Raw genomic sequence first — 19,429 nt, forward strand, 5'->3', positions numbered from 1 at the left:
AGATGTGACAAGAGGTCAAGGTCACAGTTAGAGAGTGGGGGCAAAGCCAGAGAAGGGGCCGTACCTCTATTCTCCCCACTGCCTCCTGCTCCCCACTGCTCTTGTATTTGGGGTGTTTGGTCCCCTCTGCTGTTCTGGATCCAATGAAGTGCTTAACCTTTACCCTGATACAATAGGAGGTGGGGAGCTTGCTTTCTGTCTAGGTTCACAGTCTCTAAGGAGGAAAGATCAATAGGGTCAAGAAAAAATTTTAAATGTCATTTTGGGGACAGATTTAAAGAGATTTCTTTTCCCCCTTTCTACTAGAAATAATAAAAGATCTAACTCATCTAATGCACAAAAATAAGAAATTTAAGATGATCCTTCATGCCTATAACCAATACTTTAAGGAATACTACTTTTAAATATCATAACTGGCCAATGTAGAAGATAAATGAGCAAAGGAAGGAAGAGAAAGGGAAAGGAAATGAAGGAGAGAAAGATACACAGAGAGGGAAGGGAAGAGAGATAGGCTTAGGGAGAGGAAAGACAGAGAGGGACAACAACAGAGAGAGAGACATACATGAGACATAAAATCAAGAGATATGAAAGTGAAGAGGAAGAGAGAACCCTAGAGTCTGGGGTAGATAGAAAGGAAGAGAGAGGTTCAGAGAGAAAAAGATGCAGAGAGATGGAAGGAGGCTGAGATTCTAGGGTAAGTTCTCTTGTCGTACTCTGTTGGCCACCCAGTGGGCAAGTGGGCTGTCACTTCTGTCTACTGAAATACTAATTTTCTGACTGTTGTTCAGTTTTCCAGGTGCTTTTTATCCCTGAATCTTTCACAGGTTCTGAATGAGATAACCCTAGCATCCTTCCAAGAAGAAAGCATTTTCTGAATTGCAATGGCAGTGACCATCATAGTACCAACCCCCCAGATGATGGATTGGGAGACAGATTTAGCCCTGGGAACAGAGGTGGCTCCATCCAGTTTATGTCAAATTACTTTAGGAGAAAAAGCAAAGTGATACTCACAACTTATGGTTATGCCCAACTCTACTCCTCTCTTCTTGGGCAGCTTCACGTGAAAGGTGCCACTACTCGGGATTACTGACTCTGGAAAACAAGGACACAGACACACCTACGTGTTGGAGTAGTTCGGATGCTCGTTAAAAATCATTGAGGCCTGGTGCTGGCCTCCTCAGTCACGAAAAGCAGACCACTTGGACTTCTGGTCCCAGGGCTTTCTTGTTTGGTTATTTTTAAAACTGGGAAGAAACTTGGCAATAATGAAGTCTAGTTATCTCATTTTACAAAAGAGGAAACTGAGGCTTACTCCCAACACACATTTAGTAAGTTCCTGTTTTATGTACATGGCACTGTGTTAAATGCTGAGATACAAAGATAAATAGCAAAACAGTCCCTGCCCCTAAGGGGCATACAACATGGAAAAGGCAACTGGATATACGATAATACGAAAAGAAGGGAGTGGGATCTAACAGGTAGGGGGATCATTATAGGGGATGACATATGAGCTAAACCGTAAAGGAAGCTGGGTTCTAAGAACATATATGTTCTATATAACACCCTATATAACCAGATAGCCATAAGAAGCAGGAAATAGCTATACGCCATAGCTGAAGTGCTATTGGTGGATAATGGTGGACTATGGCAGCCCTCCATGGTAACACTTGCACTTTAACTAGAGCCTACCAAGATTTAACTCAAAGGGAGTATATACTTGGTAATGTTGGAATTTGGGGCATTCTAACAGATCAGTTGGGGAGTTGTTTGAAGTTATCTGGATTCAAGCCCTGTCAAATAACACTATATAGTCAGCCTCCTACGTTGCTTAGATAACATTGGCTCAAGGAGAGTGCCTTCAAAAAGGGTCACCTTGTAATTGAGACTCTTTTAACTTCCTTCCATTCAACATTTCAAACTTTGAGTGTGCAGATTCTGGAAAACAGGACTTAGAAATCTCATAGACCACCTCCACCTCTTCTACTCCAACCCCATCCAACACCCAATGAGACTCAACCAGAAGATATTCTAGATCCTTCTCCAAGTTATCTGACCTACTCAGGGACAGTGACCCTGGTATAGATCTCCATCATGTTACTTGAACTGATCGATAGAATTAGAGAATCTAAGCCCTGAAAGTCAACCAGTTCAACCCATAACTGAGAATTTCCTCTACCCTAACTCCAAGTGGTCATCCAGTCTTTGTCTGCAGACCACTGTAAAAGCCCTCCATTCTATTGTTGGACAACTCTGATTGCTAGGAAGTTTTTGTATCTGTTGAACTAAAATCTGTCTCCCTGTCATTCCCCTCCCTATTTTCAGCCATCTTAGTTCTGTTTTCCGTAACTACATAGATAATAATGCTTCCACTGCCACACTTTAAGACAGGGACCAGACTTGCCCAATGAGTTTTATTTTCTCTCTGCAAAATAATACAGGCTGTTTAACTCTCCCTCTCCAGATTCTTCCCCATCCTGCTTACATTTCTGTGGATTTATTTCAGTTTGATAATATCTTTTTCAGAATGTAGTCCGAGAGCAGGACATACCAATCTAGACAGAGTGTGACCAGTGCAAAGCATGGTGGGACAACATTATATGGTTAGCCTAAGATGGATTTAACTTAAAAAAAAATTAAGCATCTACCTTACACTATAGTTCATATTGAGCCTGTGGGCAACTAAAATCCAAAGAATCATTTTTCCCACACGAATTACTAGCAAGCCATATTTCCCTCATCCTACCCTTGAACAAACTGATTTCTTGAGCCTAAATAGAGGATTTGACATTTATTCTTTCAAAATTTCACTTTATTGATCTTTGGTCCATTGTTCATCTTATTTTTTTAATGAAACTCTCAGATTCAAGGAATTTCAGAAGGGAGAAAGGATCTCTGTGGCCATTTAATTTAACCCATAAGCCTCAAAGAATTGCCTTTTATATACCTAACAAGAGACCCTGAAGATCTCCAATGGTGGATAACCCACTACTATGTGTTACCCACTAAGCTTCTTGAAAGTCTCATTGTTAAGAATTTTTTCCCTTATAATCTGCCATTCCTTCCTATATATTTTTCCTAGTTGCTGTCATTCACAAATATGGAATATTTTCTGAGGGAGGGGAGGCTTTGAGTGTAGCCCACTCTGAGTTCATGGAGAATGTACCACATTTTTTGTGGAGAGAAGTTCACACTCTCAACATTTTGACAAACTATTCTGTTGAACTTCTCTGCTGACATTCTATCTCCCATCTTCATGCCTTGATGAAGATTGTCTCCCGTGCCCTGAATGCACCCTTCTTCACCTCCATCTCTTGGAATCACCAATTTCCTTCAATTCTCAGGCCAAGTGTCTCTTCCTGAAGGAGACTTATTTTGATAGTCCTCCTCTCCCCACTGCTAATCTTCTCCTTGCACTTTGTACAAAATCTGTATACCTATGGTTTCCCTCTTAAGTAGAATATAAGCTCCTTGAAGGCAAAGGCTGTTTCATTTTTTGACTTTGTATCTCCAGTGCCTAAAACAATACCTGACATATGATAAATGCAAGCAAATATTTGCTGAATGAATAAATGAAAGTTGGGGTACCCCAGAGACCCTATGGTCTTTCATGGCTAACCTGGTTCTTAAGAAGACCCACCTTTAGCCCCTACTCTGCTTCCCCAGGATATTTACAGGTAAATACCAGCATGCAGGCTAGCAACATTGTGAGGTTCCTCTGTGGTCATGGGGTGGCCCACCATCTCTTGGCCATCCAATTGTCTCAAGGGCACTGAACTGACATGGAATCCACCCAGCCTAATAATAACCACTCAGCTGCCTCACCAGCTGTCAGGTCAAGAGGCTATATTAAGCCCAGGGAGACTGGGGTCTAGAATACTATGAGCAATAAGAATGTGTCTTCAGTTCAAGGGAGGGCACCACCCCAACAGTATGACTTGGCATGGCTAGTCAACATACAGTAGTTCATCACCTCTTTTTGATACGGAGACAGTCTTAATTTATATAACAGAGTAGAACTATCAATAAACCCTTGGACTAGGCAGCTACATAGCTCAGTAGCTAGAAAGCTGAACCTGGAGTCAGGAAGACCTGAGTTCAAATCCTACCTCAGACATTTGCTAGCTGTGTTACCCTGAGCAAGTCACTTAACCTCTCTTTGACTTAGTTTCCTCATCTGTGAAATGGGGATAATAATAATAATACCTTCCACATAGGGTTGCTGTAGGGATGAAGTGAGATAATATCTGCAAAGCACTTAGCATACTGCCTGGAACATAGTAGGTACTTTGCAAATGCTTAGTCTCCCCATCCCCACCCCTCCCTTAGATCAGTTCACATATATCTATTACCAATGTGCTTTCATATTCACTATTGCTTGAGATACTGCAGAGGTAGACAGGACAGAATTTGTTTATCCCTATTTTACAGATAAAGAAATTGATATTCAAAGTGATTTGTCCAAGGTCACCCAGATAGCAAGCACCAGAACTAGAAACTAGAAACAGGATTCCTTAGCTACTCTCTCCACACTCTTTATTGTACCACAGTCTTCTTTTTGAGAGCACCTGAGAGCACCTTGGGAGAGAGCAGAGATAAGTTTGTGAGGCATAGATGACAGGCATCATGGAATTGGGGAAAAGGCCTGAAAGAAAAGCCAATCCTCCTTTTGAATTCTGACACATAGTAGGCCCACTTTCAGCAGCATGCTTAAAGTCTAAGGGGTCTGATTACCTGCTACATCAAACTCAATCTCTAGGGAGACTTTGTTTGATAGTGCTGCATCCCGCAGGAGCTGGTTGGCCTCCTCCATGGTGCCATCTTCCGTGGCAATGCTGTTGATGGACAGTACTCTGTCTCCAACCTGAAGCAGGCCACATCTGGAATCCCCAAAAAGAAGGAGGGTGGGCAGTAAGGGTTGGGGGAGAGTGGGGAAGGTGGGAGACAAAGAACATGGGATGGGATCAAAGTGTCATATATGGAAGGGACCTTCAGGGTCCTCTCATTCCAACTCCATTGTGTGACCAGGACACAGATGAGCCCCAGAGAGGGGCCTTTATGGGGATAAAATATACGTCCACACCGAGGTGGAACATTAGTGAGAGAGTTTGGTTGAGAACCCAGGGATCCTAACTGCCAGCCCAGGGTTTTCTTCACAACACTATATTCTCCCAAGGCAACATTGTAGCCTACAGAGGGCCATTGAGAAAGTGTGTACAATGAGGGCATAAGGGCATTTACCAATGAATAAAATTTAGCTCTGATCCACAAGAGGCTCACAGCCCAGAGGGGGAATGAGACCCAGACAGAAATACAAGGCAACATTTGACAAGTATTCAAGAGAGGTATAGACCCTAAGAGGAATTCAGAAGAGCAAGTAATTACTGTGGGCTGAGATAGTGATAATTCATATACTTGAGCTGTGTCTAATAATAACAATAATAAGTAATAGCCAGTAGTAATCATCAGAGGCAGAGCTGGAATTAGGATTAGGTTTTAGAAGTGATGTCATTTGACTCTTATAATAACCTCATGAGGTCAGTGCTATTATTATCCACATTTTATTTTTTTATTTTTATTTTTTTAAAGCAATTGGAAGTAACTTGCTCAAGGTTACATGACCATTTTTTGTGTGTGTGTGTGGGTGTTAAGTATGTGAGGCCAGAACTGATCCCAGGTCCTCCCGACTCCAGGGCCACTCTCTTATTCACTGCACCACCTAGCACATTTTATTATCCACATTTTAGATGAAAAAAAAAACCTTGAATTTGGGAAAAGTGAAATGACTTGCCAGGGGTCACATAGCTAAGTAAGTATCTGAGGTGGGATTTGAACTCAGATCTTCCTGACTTCAAGCCAAGTATTCAAGACACCACCCCCATCTAATCAATGGCCTTTAGACCTTGAAAGATGACTAGGAATTAAATTGAGAGAGGGAAGAGGGAATTCTGGGAAGGTCAATTATGTGGACAAAGATACGGAGGTAGGAAAGGGTCAGAGGATGGTAGATTTAGAATGAGAAGGGAGCTTGAAGGCCACTAGACTCAACCTGCTCATTTTCTAAGAGACTGACCTCCAGAGAGTAAAAGGAGCTCCCCCAGGCACCCAGGGAGTCAGTGCCTGAGGTTGGACTTGGCCCCAGGTCTTCTGACTCCAGATTAATTTATCTTCCCCCTGTGCCATGGTACCTTCCAGAAAAAAATGTGTTAGGAAAATGTTGACTAGACAGTTTGGAGAAAAGTCTTTTAATTCACATTTAGGTAATTGTAGCTGTTTATATAGTTTATAGCTATAGTTTTACTGCTGGTAAATTTAGCCTTGATATAAAGCTAACACTTAGAGGTATATAAATGGCAGCCTTGGATGGTGTCAGTCAGTCCCGTAAAATTTATTAAGCACCTACTATGTTCCAGGCATTGTGCTAATAGCTGAGGAGACAAAGAAACAATCTCTGCTCTCAAGATTTCACAGCTTACTGACGGTCTTCTTTCAAATTCTGGGTGATTCCTCATCCAGAGGGACTTTCTGGACTAAATGGCCTTTGAAATGCCTTTAAACCATAAGATTTGATGGGAACAGGATAATGAACAGATAAATGCTTATGTCAAAGGCTTACCAGACCCATCAAGCTGTGTTGGCTTGGTGTTGCTATATGAGGGCTGTCTGAGCCTGTCCTCGTGGCTTGATAACAATGGGGATCATAAATGTGATTCTGGAAAGGGCTTCCCATGGTTAAGAAAATCAGACCACTTTTATTTCTGATTTTTAAGGTTTTCTTTTCTTTTTCTTTTTTTTAAGAGCTGGGAAGGACTTTGGAGGCCATTAGTTCAACCCCTTCACTTGATAGATGAGGACACTGAGTCCCAGGGAGGTTAAGTGATTTGCCTAGGGTTACACAGACTGAAGGTCAATGGTAGGATTTAAATCTGGATCCTCTCCCTCTTGAGCCTGTGCTCCTTCCCCTGTGTAAAAGTCAAATTTAAGTCATGTTTTAAGGTTCACAGAACAGACAACAAATGGGGAGAGCCTGCGTCCAACCTTTCTTTCACATTACACTTAGCAGAGTGTTGGGTCAGTTCCCTCTGTGACTTGAGAAGGGGGGGAGGGTTGTGACATTCTGGCTTGTTCCCATAGACAAGAGACACAAAACACTTCTCTGTCTGCAGGACGCCTTACAAGCCACAAAGCTAGAAAGACTTGGAGAACAGACCTGGTGAGCAGCCATGTGTCTCTTTTCCTAGGACTAACCAGGCTAAGTTTGGAGAGGATCCTCACCATTTTGGCTGTAGGACATGGGCTGATCTGGCCATGACAATAGTCAATAGTTGTCGACTCTCTACTGAATTACAGAAGATTTGAGATCTCCAGCATTAGAGGCAGACCCACATTAATGACATTACAGATCCCTGAAGAATTCAAATCTCCAGACATCATCATACAAGGAGACCAAGTGAATCACCCAACGGACCTGGAGTCAAGAGGACCTGAATTCAAATCCTGCTTTGGATGCTTCCTGACTTTGTAGCCTCAGGCAAATTGTTTCACCTATCTCAGCCTCATTTTACTCATTCATAAAATGGGGATAATAATAGCACCTACCTCACAAGGTTGTTTTTAATGCTAAATGAGACAGTATATGCAAGTTACTTTCTAAATCTGAAAACAATATATAAATGTTAGTTATCATCATCATTGGCACATCCCTTAATTTCTCAGTTCTTCATCTATATAAAATAGGGATGATAAAAGTACTTGACTCACTCAAGTTAGATCTTAAAGTGTGACACAAATGTGAACCTAGTACATCCCTTTAGTTCACTTTCACTCTTTCATTTTAGGTCTGAAAGGAACATTGGCGACCATCAAGCCCAAATTCTCCATTTTCCAGATGAGGAAACTGAGGAAACTTGTGTTAAAAATACCCAATCCTGTGAGTCTCCTGACTGCTTGTCTAGTGCCCTTTTCATTACTGTGATCTTGAAAACAATGCCCCCACTGCTTTTTAATGTAGCTTGGTCAGAAAGAGACCCAGAACTCTAGGCTCTTATGGGTTCATGTCAGGTAGTCAGGAACTCACTGGGTCCATTTTGAATGATATCTAGGGGTCAGAATAAACAGTCTTGTACTTCTATAGGCAGTTTCTCTCTTCTGCCTCCCAACACACACACACACACACACACACTCACACACACACACACAGAGTGATTTAAATTCCCTGCAGTTTCAGGGCGCCCCAGAAATACAGGCTAATTGGACCAATGGTTTTGGCCTTCAATCATGTACTCGAAAACCTTGGACCAGATGACTTCCAAGGGGTTCCTTTCAGGTTTAAATCTGTGATCTTATGACCCTAGAGTACAGAGGAATCAAAGCATTCAGAGCAGATAATTTCATCAAACGCTCATGCTTTACAAATGAGGAAACTGAGACCTGGAGAAGAGGAGAGAACTTGGCCAAGAATCACACAGTCAGAGCCAGGATTTGACTCACATGTCAAACAGAGACTGGATAGAATCAAGGGCCAAGTTCAAGATGAGCAGTGAGGCACTGTCTACAGCTCCGTGCTGTCTCAGAGGCTTCTCTGAATTGTCCCAAATAGCTGTCTCAGTAGGTCACTTGGCCTGATTTCCTACACTGCCTGGAGAATTTGATATCTTGATGTCCGACCTGTCTGGGGTGGCATTTTGGTAATAGGTCATGTTTTTCAGGTGAAATGACCCATGTGTGAGTCTGCAGAGAGGGAATAACTCCAAAGCAGCCTGGGATGATGACAGCCCCAGCTCTCATCAGTCTGACCTTGAACTTGGCATTGTTCTGAAGGCTGATTTTTATCTCATCTTTCAGGATTCTTAGGTATCTAGTCATGGTCCTTTGGACACCAACTTGGAGCAGAGATTGGCTTCCTCCCAGAGCTCCTCACTGCTGCCATGGCTTCACAACAAGGTGGTCAGCATACTACTGCATGAGATAAGGGTCACAGTGAGTCTCTAAACCACAGCTGTACTCTCTTAGGCAGGTGATTGCTGGGAAAAGGGAGATTTAAATCTCCAAAGTCCTGGTCTCTGGCATAACCCATTAAGATTCTCAAAAAACACAAAAGATGACAATTGGCTAAGACTGAAGAACTAAGTCCTAACCTGGGATTGAAGGTCTTCCACAATCTGTCTGCTCCAGTGGTGGGGAACCTGCGGCCCCGAGGACACATGTGGCCCTCTAGGTCCTCAAGTGTGGCCCTTTGACTGAATACAAGCTTCGCAGATCTGGATTTAGTGAAAAGGTCACACTTGAGGACCTAGAGGGCCACATGTGGCCTTGAGGCCACAGGTTCTCTACCCCTGGGCAATCTTAACTCTTACCATACATGTAGACACTTAAACCACCAGACACACAGACATACAGAGACAAGCACACTTACCAACAGACACATTCAGAAGTATACATTTCCTCAAAATCACACAGCAGTGTACAATACAAACATAAATATACTTTTACAAGCACACAGACACACAGACACAGACCTGCCTCTTCTCTGGCAAGTTGACTTAGCAACCCTATCTTCCAGACTGACTTGGCCTAGGAACTTGGGGAGCCTGGTGGAGCAAAACTGGCTTCCCCACTAGAAGTTGTGTTACAGCATCTCTGAAAGACTTTGGAGCATCCCTCATGTAGTGTAAATCTGCTCTATTTAATTGTAAGAGAAAAGTCCATTATAATTGCAAATTGGATTTAAAAACAAACCAAAGGCTTTCTACAGCTTAAGTCTATCCCAGTGAGTCTTGCTGGCAGGATTGTGGTGCATAGAGAGGTCTGGCTCTTCAGTATTTACTGGACCAAGTCCCAAATCCTCTCAGCCTGGCATTCAAATCCCAGAACCAAATCCATCGCTCTTTTTCTTTGGAGGCAATTGGGTTTAAGTGACTTGCCCAGGGTCACACAGATGGTAAGTATTGAAGCTGAATTTGAATTCAGGTCCTTCTGACTTCAGGGTTGGTTCTTTATCTCTATGCCACCTAGATAATCCTTCAAACCTCTCTGTTTAACTTAATTATCCCTCAGTTACTCTACATCCATCCTCTGCTCCAGTCAGGAAGGTTTCCACACAGACCTGTAACTCTTTCCTACTTCTGCACCTTTGCTCAGGCCAGTACTCTTCTCCAGAATGCTCTTCCCTTCCTTCTCCACCTAATTAAATTCTAGACAGCATTAAAGGCTCAACTCAAGAGCTTCCTCCTCTGGAAGCTTTCACGGACTACTCCAGACCACATTCATTTCTGAACTCCCTGACCCCATAGCTTGTATCATACATATAGGGATGTCATGGATAGAGAGAATGCCTTGAAGTCAAGAATATTCATTGTTGAAGTCCCCCAGTCCCATGCATATTAGTTGCATGACCCTGGGCAAGTCATTTAACCTCTAAATATTCCAGGCAGCTCTCTAGAACTTTTAAGCTATAGAGAAGGCACCAACCTACTTTTTTGGTAGAGAGAATTTCTTATATCATGAAGATTATGGGTCCAGTTCCTACCCCACACTCTCAAGTTGGCATCTGATTATGTGTTATCTCTGTTTGACATGTGGCTAACTAGATCCTGGGCCACCTGAAGACAGGAGCCTGGAATTCTAGTGCCTTCTTTTTCTTCTCTTCCCTTTACTCTCCAGTAATGGGGCTGGGTCTGGAGAAATACGTGCTGGTTTGAAAGCTGGATTAGTTCTGGTTGCTGAGGGATAGATCTAACCTCTCAGCAGGGCTGTCGGGCTCAATGAAGCGGATGAGAGGTGGGGAGGAAAGGGTTTCTGTGGCAAAGATTCCACCCTGGAGTTGGAGTCCAAAGCCATTCAGGGGGTCACCCCTAAGGATCACTTCTGTCGTTTCTGTGTGCACGATTTGGCCACCAGGCCCCACGGTGCTGGAGGCAAGGGACACTGAAAGAAGAGAAAGGTGGATTGGGTTAGCATAGGGAAGACAGGACACTGATGGGGGCTCTTCTTTCCTAACTTTCTCTTTGTTACCTTAGTAATTTCTTCCATCACCCTTCATTCCTCCCCAGAATGAACCATCCTCAATGAATGCTTCTACCCTTTGGAAGGTGGAGCAGAGGATGGAGTCAGGAAGAACTGAGTTAAGTTTGCTTAAGTTAGCTATGTGACTCTGGGCAAGGCATTTAACCTCAATTTACCTCAGTTTCCTCAATATAAAATGGGGATAATTAATAGGACCTACCTCATAGGGTTATTGTGAGGATCAAGTCAGAGGATATTTGTTAAGAGCTTAGCACATAGTAGGTGCTTAATCAATATTTATTCTCTTCCTCTTCCCCTTCTCCTTTGTCCCCCAGAAGGATAAAGATGGGTAGAATCCAGTAAAGAGGGAAGGGGAACAGCCTTATAGTCAACAGACCCCAGAACCTCAGAATTGGAAGGGCCTTTGGAGTCATTTAATCCAATCTCCATCTAAAGCAAGAATCCCTTTTCTGTGTAAGTCTCCCAGTCTGATCAATGCATGGTTATTGAGTTTTCATAGATCTAGAATTGGAAGAGACTTTAGCGTTCATATCATCCAAGCCCTTCATTTTACAGATGGAGAAACTGAGGCTCAGAAAGGTTAAGTGACTTGCCTAAGGTCTCAAAAATTGTAAATGTCAGAGGTCAGCCTCAAACCAAGGTCCTCTGATTCTTCCCATTGCATCTCTGTTGCCCAATCTTCATTGTCCAACAGGTACCAGTATTCAAGGTCACATTGGAAAAACAGTGGATATATGCAATGGTCCCACTCTCATAAAAGACAGACTTCATCTCCAACTATATCTTGTGTAGGAAGGACAATAGCCACTGTTCAAATGTTGAGGGTAACCTAAATTCACTTTGAGTTAATTATAATCACTTATGCTTTGAAAGCTTACAAAGCCCAGTGCTTACAACTCTGAGGTAGTTAGAACAGAGGAAGCTGAAGGACAAGCAAGATGATATAACTTCCTAAGACTCATGCAGCTAGTAAATGCCAGGGCTAATATTTGAACCCAGGTGTCCTGGTTCCAAGTCTAGCACTTTTTGTACTATCCCCACAATACATTTATTTCTCAGTGACATATTCACAAACTTAAGGTTCTAAGCAGAGGCGTGCTGGAACCAGCTCACACTGGCCCAAGAGAGCAAAATACTCAGTTTTTAGTGGAAGTAACTTACACCCTAGAAATTAGCGAATACTAAAAATCAGAGTTTGACTTATTGTTTTGTTGATTGTCTAGACTTAAGAAAAGGTTGGAGAAATTATATAATATAGATTAAAATTAAACTGTGTGGTGGATATGTTTTTTTCCCCCTAAAATTGGTTGTTAAAAAATTTATCATCACATTGTTGGTTGTAAGGTACTTCAGAGTCTGTCTAGTCCAACCTTTCAGTTCCAGCCTCTGCTCAGACACTTCTGGTAAGAGGGATCTCACTATTTTCCTAGGTATCTCTATCCTGTAGTTGGATAACTTTCATTGTGAGGAAGTTCTTCCTTATGTTGAGGCAAAATATTTGCCTTTCTATGACTGGGCATACCTCTAGCTGGTCCCAGGTTTGCTCTCATAAGCATCTACTTTGGGTTCTACAGTAGAGTGCCTGTCTTCAAAGTCTATTTTAGGAAAAATAAATGTCATAGGCAGGCAGGGATGAGAAAGATACATGCTCCTGGCATCCCTCTTTGGACTGCATTTTCCTGGACCCCTCTTTAGAATGCATTTTCCTAATGACACTGTTATAAATGGAACCAGGATACTTTGAGCCAAATTCAATGCCCAATTGTCATAGTTAGTTCCTCCCAGGTGCCTTATTTTTCTGCTCCCTAAAGATGACTTATGGTTGGCTTGATTCCAAATTATCTTAGTTCAGATTATGTTAAACTTCCAAGATCCTAAAAATCTCTTTTTAGTAGAAGGGGGAACAAATCCTAAAAAGTAATAAGAATAAATACTGCCAAAAGAGTAGACCCAGATTCTTCTCCTAGTGTGACAGCAAAAAATATGGGGAGATAGCCCAATTAGTGGAGGAAAGTGGGGAGAGGGCTAGATTCATAGAATCTCAGAACTAAAACAGCTAAAATGGTTTATTTTGAGACAAGCACAAAGAACTCTAGTTCTGGACTGCAAAGGACATTGAAGTAGACAGAAGGGACCTTAGAACACAAAATGCCAGGCCTGGAAGAGGACTTAAGACAGAATGTTTAAGAGCTGTAAGAGATTGTATAAGGCAAAATGTAAGAGATAAAAGAGAACTTTTGAACATTTGTCAGAACTGGAAGAAATCTTAGACAATGTCTCGGTCAATCCTCTCATTTTAGAGAAAGAGAGAAATTGAGGACCAGAAAGGATAAAATGGCCTAAAGACACATATATTTGAGGTCAGTTTCCTTACATGAACTTTTGTATTCCTTTTTCCTCTGTCTTCTCCTCATCATGGTTGCCCGGGGGCTCATGGGTTGGGTGCTCCGAGGTAATGTGCTTGAGTTTGGGCAAGAGAAGCCATGAGCATTCAGCATCGGTGAGGAGAAAGGGGCTGCAGACAGGGCTGAGGAGAAAGTTAACCACAGATGAATGATATGGCAAGGTTCGAGCCTGCCCCCAACTCTATAACATACCTGACTGGACCCCACCAAGATCTACATTTCCAAGGGTTTAACAAGGGCCCATTCATTTAAAAGAAGATCTGGAACTTCAGGATATTTACAATTTGTTAAAAAATATTTCCCCTTCTTTGACCTTAAGTCACCTTGGGCCTAGTAGTATATAACAACATTCAAGCCCAAGGGTCTCCATGCTTTTTCTCCCTGACATAACCAGGAAATGGATCTTTCTGGTTGTCTATTGCTTCTCTGACACGGGATGCACCATGTTTTCTTATTGTAGGGTGAACATAAGAGCTGAACTGATTTTGAACTCCTTTCTCCCTCCTGTACCTAAAGCTATGATTTCATTTTTTGAAAATAATATTAAGTATTTACCATGGCCCAAATACGCCATTTCCTACCTCCCTATTTTGGCTTTTACTGTCCTCCAAATTTCTACTCAGACTTTGAAACCTAGCTCAAATGGAAATGCCATTTTCTGCATGAAGCCTTTCCTAGTCATACATCATGAATGCCCTTTTCTTCTTGAGGCTTGGCACTTTCTTTTGTTTATTCTTTTTCTATGCACATATTATGACTGTAATATAAGCCCCATGAAGGCAATGACTACATAATTGATCTAAACTGCATTTCTCTTAGTGCCTGGCATAGTGCTTGGTGCTCATTAGACTCTTAGAACTCATTAGGTTCTTAACTCGGAGTCTGCAAGTTTGTTATTTTTAATAATCTGATAACTATTTCAATATAATTGGCTTCCTTTGTAATCTCATGTATTTATTCATGCAAAAACATAACTCTTCAGAGTCCATAGGTTTCACTAGATTGCCAAAACCAAAAAAGGTTAAGAATCCTTGGTTCATTTTGAGGAAAGCAGATAGAACTCTAGTTCTGGCATCAAGAAGACCTGAGTTTGAGTCCTGCTTCAAATAGCTATAGTCCCGGGCAAGTCATTTAACTTTTATCTATTTACTGATCTATAAAATGGGGATAATAATAGCACTTCCTTCCCAGAGTTGCTATGAGGATCAAATGAGATAATATATGTAGAGTGTTTCATAAACCTTAAAGTTCTATGTAAGTGTTAGTTATCACATTGTTGTTGTTGTTCTAATTATTATTATTGATGCAATGAATTGAATTACAATGTTCCACTCCAATTATTGCTATTTGCAGATAGGTCGTGTCCTTTTATGAGACTGTAAGCTTCCTGAGGACAGGCATTGTGTTCTTTTGAATCCACATAACCCCAGCTCCTACATTCCTTATGTAGAATAAGGTGCTTCATGATGACTAGAATTGCCAAAGACACTTACCAATGACTGGATTGAATTATGATAGCAGTGTGGTAAAGGGAAAATAAAACTGGTTCCAGAGTTAGAAGACCTGGGCTTAAATCCTGGCTACATCTGTGTGATGATCTGTGATCCTATGCTCCACCCTGGATTATATTTATCTGAGTATGTATTACCAACCCCCACTGGAACAATCAGTCCATCAGCAAGCATTTATCATGGATCTACTATGTGCCAGGACCCATGCTAAGTGCTGGGGAAATAAGGAAAAAAGTATTAACAGTCCCTGAGCCTACATTCTAAAAGGAAAGGAAGGATATCTATCTCTGTATTCCTAGTACCTAGGACAGTACCTTACAGTGACACACAGTAAGTACTTAATAAATATTCATTTAATGAACCTGAATCACAGTTGTTTCCAGATGGATGAGTATTCCATTTTTAATCCAGGTTCACTGCTTGTTGAAGGGGTGAAGGGATAGAAAAATACTGAGGTTTCTATTGGTCCTTATTCTCATACAAGCCCTTAGCCATCCAGATTCAAGGGCTGGCCCAAACTCTTACGTTTGCAGTAATCCTGACTGGAGGGTTGATTCCAGGTGGGTGTCTTGCAATGGCTGGGATGGTGGCTGGGGCAGTAGTTGACACAGGGGTCCCAACAGTGGTGATGGTCACTCTTCTGCACCTTCACTGTGTCCAGACCACAAGCAACCAAAGATAGATAAGAGAGGTCCGACAGGAAGAGGGGAGAAAGAAGAGAAAGAGATGGCATGGGTATTAGGGGGCTATACAATATGAGGGAAAGCCAGTTGGAAAGAGTAGAAGTGACTATCACCCTGATGCTACTGGTTTGGGTCTCTGAGGAAAGATGGACAAAAGGATGGGTCAGAGAGGGGTTGTCCCCTCAGAGATAGGGCTTACCTCCTTCATTGGCCCCACTCAACCCTTTTGCAAAGAACTACTTGGGATGGAGTGGGCAATTTTGGGGGCTCTTTCTGACTCCTGAGTGTCAAAATTCCCAAATGCAACACCTTCCAGTATGGCATAGTGGTAAGAACCCCAGATTTGGAGTCAGCGGACCTGGGTTTGAATATTATTTCTGTTTCTTCCTACCTACATTAACTTGAGGAAGTTAATTCCCCTCTCTAATCCTTAGTTTCTTCATCTGTAAAAGAGGGAATTGAACTTGGGAATCTCCAAGGCACCTTCTAGTTCCAACAGTCTAGGATTCTATAATCTGGTTTCTCTCAGTTCATCAGAACTTGGTGAGACATTTATGCATCATGTTTGACAATAGTGTACCCTTCCTCCCCCAAATTTTCTTTTAGGATCATGTTGTAGAAAGCTGGAAAAGACCTCAGAGGTAATTGTTTTTTTTTTCTCAGAGGTAATTGTAATCCAAATCCCTCATTTCGAAAATGAGGGAACTCAGGTTCCAAGAAGCTGTGATTTGTAACACAGGTAAAGAATGAAGAAGGTGGTAGAATCTTGGACCCTCCTGAATCCCTGGATAGCTCACAGCACACAGCTTCTCAAAAGACCCATTGGGGTCACAGAATGAAAGAATTTAGAGCTGGGAGAAAACAGAGATCATCCAGTTCAACTCAATCATCTTCCAGTGATGAAATTAGGACTCAGAAAGTTCAAGTGATTTTATCATATGAGTCTGTCACATGGGCTGTGGTCAAGAAAGAGAATTCTGGATAAAGCTGATTTTTCTACACTCTTATGCTCCCTGGAAAGTGTGTTCCGTTCCCTACAGTGAGTTTATTATCTCACAAATCAAATATCAGAATGCTATGGAGAAAAGAATTTTTTTAACATTAAAAATATGTATGGGTCATGGAGCAATGGAAAGATATGGATATGGAACTCTAAATATGAAGACCTGGGTTCAAGTCTCTGCTTTGATATTTACAACTTAAGTCACCTTAAGCAACCTCATTTTCCCAATCTATAAAATGGGAATAAATACTTGTACTACCTTCTTCACAGGATTGTTGTGAGCAAAAATAAACCTTAAAACCCCAGAGAGATGGAAGTTGCTATTTCTTTTGTTCCATTTTCTATTCTCCTTTCCCTTCTGTTCTTTCTAGGTCAAAGCCAAAGGTGAATTTCATTCCAACTCAACCCCACACTATGCCTTGGTTTATCCTGAGGAGAGGGGATATTGATGGGCAGGACTGTTCTGTAGCTTACAGTATTAAAGAGCTTCCTGGGACATTTGTTGAGAGATTCAATGATTTACCCAAAATCAGTCAACCAGGATAGATCAGAGGATGGTCTGGAGCCCAGGTCTTCCTGACTATGAAGTGAGTTCTCTTGTCACCCTCTATCCTTTTGTACCTCTAAGGGTATCCCATCTTACAGATAGGTAAGCTGAGGTACAGTGAAGTGGCTTTGTCAAAGTTATCCTACGAACTGGGGCAAAACCAAGAGTGGACCCAAACTGTGTTTCCTAATCTAGGGCTTATTCTATTGCTTCCCACTGAGACCCAGAGAGAGAATTACAAAACTAAGCTATAATTAGCAGCAAATGATCTATGTGAGCCTGAATTTTCAGTGGAAAGATGATTTGCAATGGCCTTTTCCCCCTGTATTCTGTATTCCTGGGAATAACGGTTGATATTTACACAGCCTTTTAAGGTTTACAAATCGCTTGACATTTTATATGTAAAAATGTATCTATATCCATATATATGCATACACATCTATAATTTCATCTGATGGTTTCAACAAATCCTGTGAAGTAGGTTACCATCGTTATCACCATTTTATAGATAAGGAAATTTACAGATAAGGAAACAGCTGAGGTCAATTGACTTAACTAGGATCACAGAGCTAATAAAAATCTACTGAGGGACTTAAACGCAAGTCTTCTGGATTCCAGGTTCATTGTGCTATTTACTACAGTACAACACCTTCCAAATGCAACATGCCCATAGCTCTTATGACCAACAGGCTCCTCCTAAGCTTTACCAAGATCAAGAACCAGTCTTCACAACTGGCATCATCTCAAGAAACTCAAATTTTGTCAGTAAGCATTAGGGCTCACAGAATGTCAGAGTTAAAAGAGATCTTGTCCAATTCATTCATTTTAAAGATAGGAAACTGAGTCACAGTCACTGAGTAAAATTATTTACCCAAGTTCACATAGCTAGTAAGTTATGGAGACAGGATTCTAAGTCAGGTCCTCTACCTACAAATCCAAGGCTCTTTTCCTTTCTTACCCACCTTTTAAACTGTAAACTCCATGGAGGCAGAAATGGATCCTCTCTGGATTCCCCTCAATCCTGAACACAAACATTTTAGCAGTCTAAGTTCTAGGGTATAAGTGTCAAACACACATTCCCAAGTGTGTCCTGAACCAGATTAAAATATGATTGGGAAATATTTAACAAAATAAATAAAAATACAATAGACCCTAGGTAAAACATTACATTTTGAAACTAAGCAAAATGCAACCTGCAGGAATCTTTAACTATGGTATTATGGTCTCTGTTTCTATCTGAGTTTGACCCCATGTTCTAAGGTCCTCAAATATTCAGCAAAGGTAGGGATGGAGGGGTAGGAAGAGAGGCTAGTGTCGATGGAATCTGAAGATGGTCTAAGGGAGGAGATTCTAGCTTAGTTTTTCTCTGATTCCCATGATGTAGAATGTTATTAAAGCTTCTGACAAAGACCAGGAGAAGATTTGACCTTGATCATTTCTCCAACAAGCTCTCCTTTTGAACTCAGCTCCTTTTTTTCCTAACTCTGGAATCTGTACAGTATGCAGAAATTCCCAGAAAAGATCCAAAGCTTGCAAGGAGGCAAATTCTGAGTCAGGACAGTCCCATGACCAAATGTCTCTCTACATGCCCACTCACTAGCAGTACATCAGTCCCTAGACCAATCTATTCAAGCAGCCGGTGGGTTGTAGGCTTAATTTATTAATCATTAGTACATCAATGAAAGATGGACCCCAGACAGAACCACATTTCTCCTTGGCTTGCTCAGCTGCTCCTGTGAATTCCTTTCTCCTTTGTAGAGAGCATGGACACTATTTACATCCCACTCAGGAATGGCATGGGGGATGACGTTTCAGTACATGGAATGGAGGTATAAATTTGAATTTCTGCTAATTCCCCAAGCTGTGCTTGGGGCCTGCAGGCTTCTTTCTGCCTGGGATTTTCTCCTTTTTTGGTTCAAGCTGCATGGTCTAGGAGGGAGTTTAGAAGACATCTACTTTAGTTGGGGGTCCAACTTTAGTTGGACTCCTCATGTCCCTCCTCCACCCAAGGTCTCTGGCTCTTGCTCTGTTCTTTAATTGGGCTGCATGCCCCTTTCTGAAGAAACATCCTTCCAACTTCCCTCTTCCCCCTTGTTTTCTTTCTCTTTCTTTCTTTCTTTTTTTCTTTCTTTCTTTCTTTCTTTCTTTCTTTCTTTCTTTCTTTCTTTCTTTCTTTCTTTCTTTCTTTCTTTTTCTCTTTCTTTCTCTCTCTCTTTCTCTCTCTCTCTTTCTTTCTTTCTTTCTTTCTTTCTTTCTTT

General features: G+C 41.6%; 1 protein-coding gene across 1 annotated transcript in view; it reads right to left on the reverse strand.

Annotated features, from left to right (window-relative positions):
* The window catches only part of GRIP2 (glutamate receptor interacting protein 2), a 406,226-nt gene that overhangs the window by 59,789 nt on the left and 327,008 nt on the right, over window positions 1–19,429 (reverse strand). Inside the window, exons 10-14 of the mRNA XM_069083863.1 lie at window positions 15,464–15,589; window positions 13,397–13,549; window positions 10,737–10,923; window positions 4,732–4,877; window positions 1,012–1,092 (exon numbers count right to left, since the gene is read on the reverse strand). Coding sequence (XP_068939964.1) covers window positions 1,012–1,092; window positions 4,732–4,877; window positions 10,737–10,923; window positions 13,397–13,549; window positions 15,464–15,589 — 693 coding nt within the window. The remainder of the gene's footprint in view (window positions 1–1,011; window positions 1,093–4,731; window positions 4,878–10,736; window positions 10,924–13,396; window positions 13,550–15,463; window positions 15,590–19,429) is intronic.

This window comes from Petaurus breviceps, unplaced genomic scaffold (assembly GCF_028583685.1).
Source record: "Petaurus breviceps papuanus isolate PSGF00001 unplaced genomic scaffold, PetGlider_PUasm1.0 174, whole genome shotgun sequence".
NCBI classification, from domain to species: domain Eukaryota; kingdom Metazoa; phylum Chordata; class Mammalia; order Diprotodontia; family Petauridae; genus Petaurus; species Petaurus breviceps.